The following is a 12,503-nucleotide window of genomic DNA, read 5'->3' as shown; positions in this document are numbered from 1 at the left end:
CATGAATGTTTATGGTAAACTTATTCATAACAGCCAAAAAGTGGAAACAACCCAAATGTCCATCAACTAATGAACAAACAAAATGTTATATCCATACAATGGAATATTCTTCAGCCATAAAAATAAAGTATTATTGATATATGCTACAATGCAGATGAACCTTGAAACATCATTAAGGGAAAGATGTCAGTCACAAAGAATCATACATGTATGATTTCATTTATATGAAATGTCCAGAATAGGCAAATCCACAGAAACAGAAAGTAGGTTAATGGTTATCAGGGGTCAGGGCATGGGATAGGGAGGGTTAGGAGGAATGGAAAGTGACTACTAATGGGTATAGGATTTCTTTTTGGGGTGGGGGGGTGAAATATTCTATAATTAGATAGTGGTGACAAAGTTCCCTAGGTGGCTCAGTCGGTTAAGTGTCTGACTTTGGCTTAGGTCATGTTCTTGCAGTTCATGGGTTCAAGCCCCACACTGGGCTCTGTGCTGACAGCTCAGAGCCTGGAGCCTGCTTCTGTTTCTGTGTGTCTCCCTTTCTCTGCCCCTCCCTGCTCATGCTCTTTCTCTCAAAAATAAACATTAAAAAAAGAGAGATACTGTTCAGAGTTCCACAACCTTGTGAATATACTAAAACTCAGTGAATTTTTATACCTTTAAAAAGTAAATGTTATGGTATATGAATTAATCTCAATAGAGCGGTTATTAAAAAAAAAAAAGAAAGAAAAGGACACCTGGGTAGCTTAATTGGTTAAGCATCCAACTCTTGATTTCAACTCAGGTCATGATCTCATAGCTTGTGAGTTCAAGCCCTGGGTCAGACTCTGTACTGACAGTTACAAAGCCTGCTTGCACTTCTCTCTCTCTCCCTCTCTCTCAGCCCCTCCCCTGTTCGAACTCTGTCAAAATAAATAAACAAACTTAAAAAATAAATAAATAATTAAAAAATATATATAACAACCTTGGAGTCTGTGGCAGCAAAAGAAATATACTTAAAAATATTTCAGAGGTGCCTGGCTGACTCAGTCAGAACATGCAGCTCCTGGTCTGGGGGTTGTGAGTTCGAGCCCCATGCTGAGTGTAGACATTACTAAATAAATAAATAAACTTAAAAAAATACTTCAGACAAAAGTATCACAGAAGTATTGTACTAAGTTTTAAATATTATACATTTCATGCTTATAAAGACATGTTATAGACATCACAAGAAAAGCGAGGCCTTCTACTACCTCTGCTGGTTGTTATCTTGTCCCATGAGAATCTTAATTCACTTCAAAGCACTCAACTCCTTTGGTTCCTGAATACCCAGTTAATAAAATGATAATAAAATACAATCTAAAATGGCTGTTGATGGAAAACCCCAGGGGCTTGTCCTGCTTAAAAAGAGAAAGGGAAAAAAAGCCACACAACTCACCAAGGGCCTACATTCAAGGCCAGAGAGGATAACAAGAATCTAGATCTAGTGGAAATGTTATCCCCCTATATCCTTTTGGGAACAGCTTATCAGGATTTTCTACAGAGAAACTAGGCAAAGGAACCCCAACTATAAATATACTGCTTTATTAAAACAACCATTAACACTGAAATCCTTACCTTCATATACTGCAGCATAACACGGGCACATTACCTCATTTTCATTTCATAAGTACTTGCATAAGGTATAGATTTTTATCCCCATATTAAAGATTAGAAAAGCGAGGCAAAAACAAGGTGAACCAGTCAATGAGAAGCAGGGTCAAGATTCAACATGCATCTAAATTCCAAGCTCACTGCTCTTTTGCTACATGGTATTTAATATTTGCTTTCTTCTTTCATCTCTCTTGGCCACCTATCTTTCACCAGATCAGAAAGCAGAATTGAGTCCTTTCTGCTCATGTTATTTTATAACATGAACTTACTCCCAAGAGATAATTTCCCCTTTAATTGTTTTGGTTTGCTGTATTCCTTTCATAGGTTTCTGTAAGAAACACTTGCTCAGAATAAGTATTAATGTTTATTTATTTTATGTTTTGGCGGGGGGCAGGGAACAGAGAGAGAGAGAGAGGGAGAGAGAGAGAGAATACCAAGCAGGCTCGTCACTGTCAGCACAGAGCCTGATGCAGGGCTCGATTTCATGAAGTCACTCAAAATAAGTATTAAATAAATGTTGAATAAATAAATAAATCTGGCTAGGCCTGTCTAGTTAACTTAATCTTTCATGAATAATGAACACTCAAAATCTTAAAAATCTTACAAGGATAGAGATTCTCTTCTCAGTTGTTGCAAAAGGTTTTAGAACAGAGTCAGAAATGCTGTTACTAAACTGGCCTTGAAGTGACTTCTTGAAGAACTGTCCAACTCTTTCTTTCCAGTCAATCAAATAGTGATTTAATCTCCTAGATGGGAAGGCAAGACCTTTAGTTCTGCCTATCATGTGGATTCTTACCTTTCACACGTGTCAATATTTCCTGCAACTAGCTACTTTCCAAGTTATTAGGTATCTCTTTTTCCCCTTCTTTCTACCTTCCTGTCTCCCTCTCCTTCCTCCCTACTTCCATTCTCTCCTCTGCCTCTCCTTCTTGTATCTTTCCCTAGTTGTGGCATTTACCTCACATTTCCTAGTGAGGCATGAAGGTTTTGACCCGTCTCAGAGTATCCATGGGAACCAACTATGACAAACTAAATGACTTCATACGGTGTTACCCATCAAATTAGTAGAAATGCCAAGAATTTTCCATGTACTGCTCTAGCTAAGCCTTTTCCAAAGATCAAAGCATGACCTACACAATGAGATCAGACTAGAAGTTCTTTCTTCTTCTGATAACTAAAGAGTTAATAGTTTTATTTTCAACACATAAGAAGGACTGAAGTACCATAGTAAATCCCACTCTTAATTTTTAAAAGTAGGTGGATTTAGAGACCAGGGCATTAATAACATTCCTGCATTTGTTAAAAAGGTATGTTCTGTATATAAATTAGATTTGGACCTATTCAGCCCTCAAACTCCCTCTTTGCAATGATTTCAGTCTTGACCCTGGTTAATTAATACTTCCATAACACCATTCTATAAAGGCACGAGAATTTTTTACTTACTAGGATATAAAAGAACAAATTTTAAATACAGATACACATATACTTCTCCTCTCATATTCAAATAATATGAAGAAATGTACGTTCACATTTCATCATTGAAAACCATTTGCTCTAATTTTCCCCAAGCTTTTCAGTTTAAAGATGGCACCATTTAATATCTGAACCAAATTCATTAACATAATTTCATCCATGACAGACTTTTTCTAGGTAAAGGAATCACAGACTTTTAGAGCTATACCAAACGTCAGAAATCATTAGGCACAACTCTTTTCATTTTAAAAACGAAAAATCTCCCAAGTTAAGTGATTGTCAAAGTCTCTTAGCTGATTAATGAGAGGTAAGGGTTTTGGTTCCTGACTCCTAGTTCACACAGCTGATGTTCCCATAGGTGAAAATTATTCAACTTGTTGATATCAACACCAATGGCAACAAAAACTTACTCTTACCATATGTATGAACAACATCGTACAGCAGCTTTGGTTTCAACTTTCAGTATTTTATACCATAAATTCTTAACTTGTGTCTTACCCTGCTGAGTTGATCCAATAACCTCTGGTTCTGTTCTGATAATTCCTGGACAGCCCGTGTTTTTTCTCGATCTGCTTCCCGTAGATGAACCTGCTGCCTCTCCAACTCATCCTGAAGTTGTTTCACATCACTCTCCAGCTCTGACACGCGCCCTTCCCATTCCCCTTCTCGGTTCTCAAATCGTCTTCTTAGTTCGTGTTTCTCTTGTTCTAAGTGCTGGGTGAGAAGTGAAGAGGATTTAAAAACTGTTAAAAATGTACAGCCTTTGCTTTTTTTCTCTTTTCACACTCTCCTAACTTTTCTTCTTCCCAGTCAGCACAACAAAACACTCTGCCACATGGGAAAAGTTGTCTATTTCACAGCTACAAAAACACTCCCTTCTTACAGAGTAGGAAGGAGTAAGCATGCTGTTCTTATTAAAAACACTTAATATTACTGTGTTTATTCTTGTTGTTGGGCATGGGACTATGGATGGGACTATAGACTCAGGAATTCACTTGAAATTCAGCCCTAGTCATCTAATTAACTAGTAAACTATACATTTAAACAACTTAACACAAGTCCTTAAGAAGGCTTCTTTCGGAATCAGCTATCATGCCTGGCATAATACCAGACACTTAGAATCAAAGAATTTTCAGGGATGGAAAGAACTCTAGGGATCCTTCAGATTAACCATCTTTTCTTACAAATGAGGTAACCTACAATAAGAGGTCAAGTAACAAGCTCAAGGTCAAACTAGTAAATGGCAGAGCTGGGATTTGTGCTTAAGTCATCTGACTCTGTTTAGCACTCCAAATCACAATTCAATAAATACTTGTTGTGATATATAGAATTATATTTGGATATCAAGCAAGTTCAGCTTCAGGTCTACTTTAAATCATGGCTTATCAGCTTTGCACATTTATTTCTGATCCACTCATTTATTCTTGAGGAGTACCTGCGATGGGTCAGCCACTATGCTGCAGACATAGTGCAAAGTAAAACAGACATGGTCCTTGCCTTTATGGAGCTTTCATTCTAGTGGGAGAGACTGATAAAAGTAGTAAGTTGTGGGGTGCCTGGGTGGCTCAGTCGGTTAAGCATGTGACTCTTGATTTCCACTCAGTTCATCATCTCATGGTTCATGAGTTTGAGCCCCAATCAGGCTCCACAGTCACAGCACAAAGCCTGCCTGGGATTCTCTTTCCCTCTCTCTCTCATGTGCTCTCTCTCTCTCCCAAAATAAATAAACTTAAAAAAAATAAATTGTGTGTAACAAATGGTATGCAAAGTACAGATGGCTTGAAGCAGCAGCTCAATAAAAAAGGATTCTTTTGAAGGAAATAAGAATACCCCTTTTTTTGTTTTTTTTTTTTTTTAAAGTTTTATTTAAATAATCTCTATATCCCATGTAGGTCTTGAACTCACAACCCTGGATTGAGAGTCGCATGCCCTTCCACCTGAGCCAGCCAGGCACCCCTCTTTGTTTCTGTGAGATAAGACGCATGTCTCTTAACAGAGGCAAGTATGTTCTACTTAAAAATCATATTATGTACGAAATAGCAAAGTCTACACCCCAAGGAGTACATTAAATAGAAGTTAAAGCAATGGTCAATTTGGGGGGGAGGGGACGGCTCTCAGAAAAGCTCTGATATAATTGTTGAAAATATACCCACCTGGACCTCAATCCCAAAGATTGTGATTAGTTAAGAATGGGATGAAGCCTAGGCATGCATCTGTCTACTCATCTATCTATCTTGGCTCTACAGGAAATTCTGATGCACTGAAGGTTGATATCAAGCACTGAGAATGTTTCTACAAGCTACGATGAGCATTATGAATCTTCTTCAGAGTACTTGGTCATCTCTTCTACACTCTTATTCTATCCAAGTTCTCACTTTGTGAATATTTTTTGGAGTAATTCTTTTGGAGACTGTTAAGGGCCAGTGTATAGTTGCACAAGAAAATGAAAATCAGTCACATTACTTCACATTTAAGATGTGTCTAAAAAAGAGATTACCCCATTTCACCCTGACATCTTATTCCCTTTTTTGCTGACTTGTTAACACTTCTGAAAGTCAAATTTATCCCTAAAAGATGTAAATTTACCATGACACAGCAGTCAAAATAACGTGCCAAAAGATAAAATCAGCAATCCAAAATGAAAATTCTGATCACATTAGCAAAGGCAGTTTTTACTGAAATAAATGTATGGTCCTCCAGGTCGATCACTCTGGGAAACAACTCACTCGGATATAGTCACTCTAGTATATTTGTTGAAGAAGTCACATTATAGTTAGACTTTATAGAACCTCGGCTTGGAGCATGCAAGGAAAGGAAGAATAAGGGAGGGACTTCTACTCATCAGCCTGAGAACTTTCTGCTCTGTGCTTTCCTCATATTGCTAAACTCCAAAAATGAGAATGTTTTAGTCACTGTAGAGACTTCAAAAAGATGAAATGCAGAAACAAATGCTAATTGCCATCCTAAAATTGTGATACTTGGTTTTATTCAGTTTTTCCAAAATGAAAAAGATTGAGCAGAAGGCAACAGCAAGAACTCAGTAATCACAGTGTTACTGAGAGGCCAGATAAATTAGGCTTGTGTTCTAAAAGAACAGAGAGACTTAAAAATATTCAGCAAACAGCTGTTAGTGTACAGCCCAACTAAGCAACTAAAACAATCCAATCCACTTGGAGTTGGGGGAGGGGTTGTGACAGGTGGTGCTGATTAGTTTATTCTGTCCTTATATTTTTCTGGTCATGTGACAAACTTCCTAATTCAGGTTTCCCAACACTGAAAAAAAGCAGTCAAGACTTTCCTATTAATGAAAAGAAAGAATTTAGCCTTTTGTCTAATAAGAGAAAAGAAAGGTTTCCTAGAATTGTATTTTCATTAAGTGTTAAATTAACCAGTAAACTCTAGGCAGCATATTAGGAAGTATGGAGGTCAGGGATTATACGTTATGTTATATGCCATTTTAGATATTATGTGTTATTCCTGTGTTAAAGTTAGTATCTACACCTGAAACTAATAATGTCAATTATACCTCAATAAACAAAAGAAGAAAAGTTACCATCAAAACTGTTAAGGTCATCATAAACAAGTTAAGTCTAAAAAAGTGCCACAGCATGGGCACCTGGGTGGCGCAGTTAAGCATCCTACTCTTGATTTCAGCTCAGGTCATAATCTCATGGTTTGTGAGATCAAGCCCGCATCGGGCTCTGGGCTTGACAGTATGGAGCCTGAGTGGGATTCTTCTCTCCCTCTCTCTCTGCCTCTCCCTTGAGCTCGAGCACACGCTCTCTCACTCTCTCTCAAAATAAATAAATAAACAAACATTAAAAAAAGTACCACAGCAAAGAGGAGACTAAGAAGATAGGAAAACTGAATGTAATGTATCCAGGTTGCAATCTTGGAACAGAAAAACACAGTACATAAAGGCTAAGGAAATCTGAATAAACTAAGGAGTGTAGTTAACGGTGTATCAGTAATGGATTTTTAATCATGGCAAGTATACCATGATAATATAAGATGTTAATAACAGAGGAAATTGAGTGCAGAACATATGCAAATGTTCTGTACCATCTTTCCATTTTTTCTGTAAATATGAAACCATTTAAAAAATTTTTTTCTGTTTATTTTTGAGGGAGAGACAGACAGACAGACAGACAGAATGTGACTGGGGGAGAGGCAGACACAGAATGCGAAGCAGGCTCCACGCTGAGCCATCAGCACAGAGGCTGACTCGGGGCTCGAACTCATGAACCGTGAGATCATTACCTGAGCTGAAGTCGGACGCTTGACCGACTGAGCCACCCAGGCGCCCCATCTGAAACCATTCTTAAAAAAAAAAAAAAAAAAGGTATTTAAAACTCTGAAAAAATAAAAAGTTAACATCATTAACCAATCTAAAATTGGTTGTTACTGAAAATGGATTTCCGCCAAGAGCTAAAAAAGCAACACCACTGTCATAAGTCCAGGATATGATTCTTGAAAAATACAAAGAAAAAGTACTATTTTTTTAAGTGGACCAAACACTGTATGCAAATAAGGAGCTCTAGATTTGCCTACCCCAAATCTACTTGTGACTCTCATTAGGTGATCACTTTCATTTTATTTGTTTTGCCCTTAAAAAAAAAAATTGTACTAGAATCCTAAGAATTGGCCTGCAGAAGGAAAAGGAAAATGTAGTTGAGATAAAAGACTACCTCTGCATGCAGTAAGAGATAATCCACTCTCAGCTGGAATAGGAAAAAAGGGGATCTTGCATGTTAAAAACAGTATTTTTAGAAACTAAATAAATAAAATACTGAAGAAAAAAGTATATAAATCTGAGTTACTGTCTTAGTTCACGTTCCAGAAAAAAAACAAGGACCTGGCTGGATATAAGATATAAAAGCAAAAGAGCTCACTGTAGGTGCAGAAAAAATAAATTTTAGAAAGTAACTTTACGGGCGCCTGCCTGGCTCAGTTAGTGGAGCATGTGACTCTTGGGCTCAGGGTTGTGAATCTGGGCCCCATGTTGGATGTACAGATTACTTTGAAAAATCTTGGGGCACCTGGGTGGCTCAGCCCGTTAAGTGTCTGACTCTTGGTTTCAGCTCAGGTCATGTCTCACAGTTTGTGAGTTCAAGCCCCGAAATGGGCTCTGTGCTGACGGTGCAGAGCCTGCTTGGGATTCTCTCTCTCCCTCTCCCCCACTCATGCTGTCTCTCTCTCAAAATAAATAAATAAATTTTTAAAAAAGATCTTTAAAAAATAAAATCTTAAAAAAATAACTTTAGAACTTTAAGTATATGAAAATATAATTCAGTGAATGAATAAAATATAGTCAATTTAAGAGTGGAAAAAAATGACCACAATCTTCCAGTATTTTAAGTTAAATTGAATCTTCATTTTAACCCTAAGAGATATATAGCCAAAAAAATTCTGTTAATCTTTAAGCCATTAAAGACTTTAAAGAGTGTGCCTTTAATAAGAGAGCAGTATGAGATCAAGTACTTTATATTTTAAATGACAAAACAAAATCTTAGGTTTGGCACACAGAACTGGAAAGGTATTCAATATTAACAAATAGGTAGAAAAAAATCTTAACAATGGCTTATTGGTCCTGAGGTTAGAAAGGTGCCAGTTTCGAATAAGGGAATAGAGGGGATTAAAACAAGACCAGTCTCACTATTTAACAGTGAAACCAACATTCTCTCAGAGTCCCCTCAAGTGTTAATCTTTCAAACCAACCTGTGAGAAAATGTGTTTGCTCCACTGACAGTTTGTGGAAAATTACAAATGCTTTTAAAAGGCTAGTTTTCTACCCTTAAGTATTTAATTTAATTGAAAATATAGCATGGCAGTGTTAAACTTTATAAAGTATTTTGTCCCTAAGCAGACATTCTAAAATCTAGGCTGCTTAAAGAATATAGAGGTGGAGCACCAGGGTGGCTCAGTCATTGAGCATCTGACTTCTGATCTTGGCTCAGGTCATGATCTCATGGTTCGTGAGTTTGAGCCCCACGATGGGCTCTGTGCTGAGAGCTCAGAGCCTGCTTGAGATTCTCTCTCACCCTCTCTCTCTGCCTCTCCTCCATTTGTGCTCTTTCTCTCTCTCTCAAAATAAACTTAAAAAAAATATTTTAAAAAATTTATGCTGAAAGGAAAATTCACTTGCAGGTATCAAATGAATCGCCCTCTATTAGGTTTGTCTCTCTCATATTAGTAAGAATTAAAAGAATTAACAAGGAACTAATGACAATATCTTTATGGGATCTTTTTAAATGTGCTTTTTAAAAAAAACTAAAAATTGTTCATGATAATCTTCCTTGAAATATACCTTGAAAAAAATAGTATAACTGAACCCTCTAATACTCATGTTCAGTAACAATCGATATATTTGGCTTTTTATTTTTATTTATTTTTTTAACGTTTATTTATTTTTGAGACAGAGAGAGACAGAGCATGAGCAGGGAAGGGGCAGAGAGAGACAGAGGGAGACACAGAATCCGAAGCAGGCTCCAGCTCTCAGCTGTCAGCACAGAGCCTGACGCGGGGCTCGAACTCACAGACCGCGAGATCACGACCTGAGCCACCCAGGAGCCCCTATATTTGGCTTTTTAAACAAAATTTTAAAATGTAAGTATATAGAACATAAAATTTACCACCTCAACCATTTTTAAGTGTACAGCTTAGTGTTAAGTACATTCACACTGTTGTGTAACCAGCCCCCAGAAATGAAAATATACACTAGAGTTCAATATGGTGACCTGTAGAGGAATGATGATTTTAAAAACTAATTTAAGAGCTTTAAAATATTTTATTACCTACCGTCTGTTTGGTCAATAGCAAAAAGTCAAAGGTAATTTATTCTTTCACAATAAAACCCTTCTTGTTATAGAATTTTTAAATCTTTTTCCTTTGTGAAGAAATGTATAAGAGCTCCACATGGAACCCAGGGTGTGTGTAACTGCACACTCAGGATTACTCAGAAATCCATCACTAATCAAACTGACTGATAACAATATTTCTTCAATAAGTCCCTCACTGAAGGAATTTCAAATCACAAGAATAAATCTCTACAGTAGTACTTCTATATAGAGTCATGTAACTAAATCCCATTTAAAAAAAAAAAAAAAACCTTTTATTTCTAGACCTCTACTTCCAGTGAAAACTAAACACTTCAATTCACTGGGTGCTTTTTGGCAGTCTACCTATAGGTTTCACAAACCACTTTTCAGAGAGGTATCTCAGGAGTTCATCGACTGGCAGACCCAGTTAACAGGCCAACTGAACTACAGGGCACTCAACTGGTTTCCTTTTTTCTCCCTGATTTACTTTTGATACATCCCTAGACTACAAACACACACTTAAATCTTATTATAGAAAAGTTTCTGGACTTATATTCTGACTGTTCAACCAGCAGCAGTGATATGGAAGCAGACTAGGGTCAATTTCAGACCTTATTCAGGACTATACTATTCTCTTGTAACTAAGAATAAAAAGAACTGGTTGCAACCAAACTGGGTAACAACACTAAATGCACAGGCAGAAAAAAAATAAGCTAGTCTCCAATGCCACAGATGCCCCACCCCCTTTTTTAAAAAAAGCTCTCTAATTTTTACAAAGGCTGGCATTCCATACCACTTTAAAGGCCCTTTCCCAGTAAAGGGCAAGAAAACAAACAGGCATAGCTCCAAAAGACTTTGATACAGAAAACTGGCAGAAATCTTACACACTTTAAGAAGTATTTATAATAGTTAAAGTAACATGGTTCTCATGGGTTGCATTTGGCCACCGAATCGCATGAATGAGGCCCAGAAGACCAAAAAAAAAAAAAAAAAAAAAAAAAAAAGCGTACTGTTTAAATACAAAATACACATAAATGCCGAGGTCCAAATTAAATCCACTACCAACAGTCACATGCCGAGCCCAGGCTTGCCTGATTTCTGCAATGGAACCACATTTCCTAATCCCTGAGTATTTGAAGGCTATATAAAGCTTCTTGAGGGGCACTTGTTTCCCACAACTCTGAGCTGCCGGGAAGTTAAGACAAGGGCATCTGGAGGCCTTAACGCCAAAACTGGAAGGCTTTAAGGCTAACACCCTGATTAGAGATTAACTACTCTGAAAACCTGGAGCATATTTTAAATGCTTCCCGACTTTCTCATTTCTCTGTGTGCAGACATCACCTCAGCGCTGTATAAATTAGTCATACTGTAAGCTCTATTTTAGACGCTGTGTACAGTACATATATAGAATGGCCCACAGCGGGGCTGGGGCGGTGCGTGGACCCATTTGCTGAAGTCAGGTGGATTCAATGTTGCCCTGGTCTGATAATTCGAAACCCTCCACCCGACCCCTCCCTCCAGGTGGTTTTCTGTTAAGGCAGGGTGAGTAAGGAAGGAGTAGGGTGGGTGGCTCCCGAAGCTGAAGCTGCCCAAGGCCGAAAGGGCTCTCCCTGCTTCCCACCCATCCCACGAGGGACGTCCTCACCTCCAGCTTGTCTGTCAGCTCCTTGTGCATCTGCTCGTACTGCCGGCTCATGTCCTGGTTCCTCTCGAGCAGCGCCTTGCCCAGCCGGGCCGCCAACACCAGATCCTTCTCTTTCTGCCGGATCACCGACAGCAGTTCGGGATCCTGGGCGGGCGGCGGCTGCAGTCCGGACCCCTCGGCCGGAGGCCCGGCCTCGGCCTGAGAATGCTCCCCGGGGTCGGACGGCCGTTCCCCGGCCGCCAGCAGCGCCAGCTCCTCCTCTAACGCCAGTTCCAGCTCCCCGGAGCCCCCGGAGAAGGAGATGAGGGCGGCGGCGGCGGCTGGACTCCCGACTGCGTCCGCGGCCGCTGCGGGCAGCTCCATGCAGCAGGCGCTGTCCGGCTCCGCGGGTGCTGAAGCGCGGCCGGCCAAGCCCAGGCAGAAGGCGGACATGGCCCGCGCGCGCGGAGCCCGCAGCGGTGCGGCCCGGCCGGCGCGCGCCAGGCTGCAGGGGGGAGGGGCCCCGCCGCGCCGCCCAGCGCCCCGCACCTCGCCCCGCGCCGCGGCACGCGCCCCTCGGGTCCCCGCGAGCCCTGGGCGCGGCGCGCGCCGGCCCGCCCCTCCCCCGCGCCGGCGGCACGCGCCCCCCCCCCGCCGCCGCCGCCGCCGCCGCCCCCGGGGCTCAGCTGCTCGGCTCGCGCTAGGGAGGAGGAGGGGGTGGGAAAGGGAAAGGCTGAGGAAGGGAAGACCGGGGGGCGGCGAAGCGAGAGGGGAGGTTGCGAGGAACGCCGCCGCCGAGTTTTCAGCCGCCCTGTTGCTGCTGCTGCTGCTGCCGCTGCCGCCGCCGGCCGGGCAGCGCCTCACCGGGCGGGCTGCGCTCCGCTGTCGCTGCGACGCTCGCTGCTGCTGCTGCCGGCGGCCGCTCTCTGCAGCCGCGCTCCATGTCCCTCGGCTCG

At 40.7% G+C, this 12,503-nt stretch overlaps 1 protein-coding gene across 6 annotated transcripts in view; it reads right to left on the bottom strand.

Annotated features, from left to right (window-relative positions):
• The window catches only part of BICDL1 (BICD family like cargo adaptor 1), a 105,206-nt gene extending 93,133 nt beyond the window's left edge, over positions 1-12,073 (bottom strand). For 2 of the 6 annotated variants that reach the window (XR_006707645.1, XM_045458155.1), the window contains exons 1-2: positions 11,569-12,073; positions 3,604-3,819 (exon numbers count right to left, since the gene is read on the bottom strand). Coding sequence is in view for 5 of the 6 variants with exons in the window: in XM_045458155.1 (XP_045314111.1) it covers positions 3,604-3,819; positions 11,569-12,000 (648 nt within the window). In the remaining variant the exon portion in view is untranslated. The remainder of the gene's footprint in view (positions 1-3,603; positions 3,820-11,568) is intronic. The other 4 variants (XM_045458153.1, XM_045458157.1, XM_045458154.1 and 1 more) reach the window with 3 other exon arrangements.
• Between the last annotated feature and the right edge of the window lie 430 nt (positions 12,074-12,503).

This window comes from Leopardus geoffroyi, chromosome D3 (genome assembly GCF_018350155.1).
Source record: "Leopardus geoffroyi isolate Oge1 chromosome D3, O.geoffroyi_Oge1_pat1.0, whole genome shotgun sequence".
Taxonomy (NCBI): domain Eukaryota; kingdom Metazoa; phylum Chordata; class Mammalia; order Carnivora; family Felidae; genus Leopardus; species Leopardus geoffroyi.
Note: the sequence above shows the minus strand (reverse complement) of the source record. Positions and strands in the feature narration are given on the sequence as shown.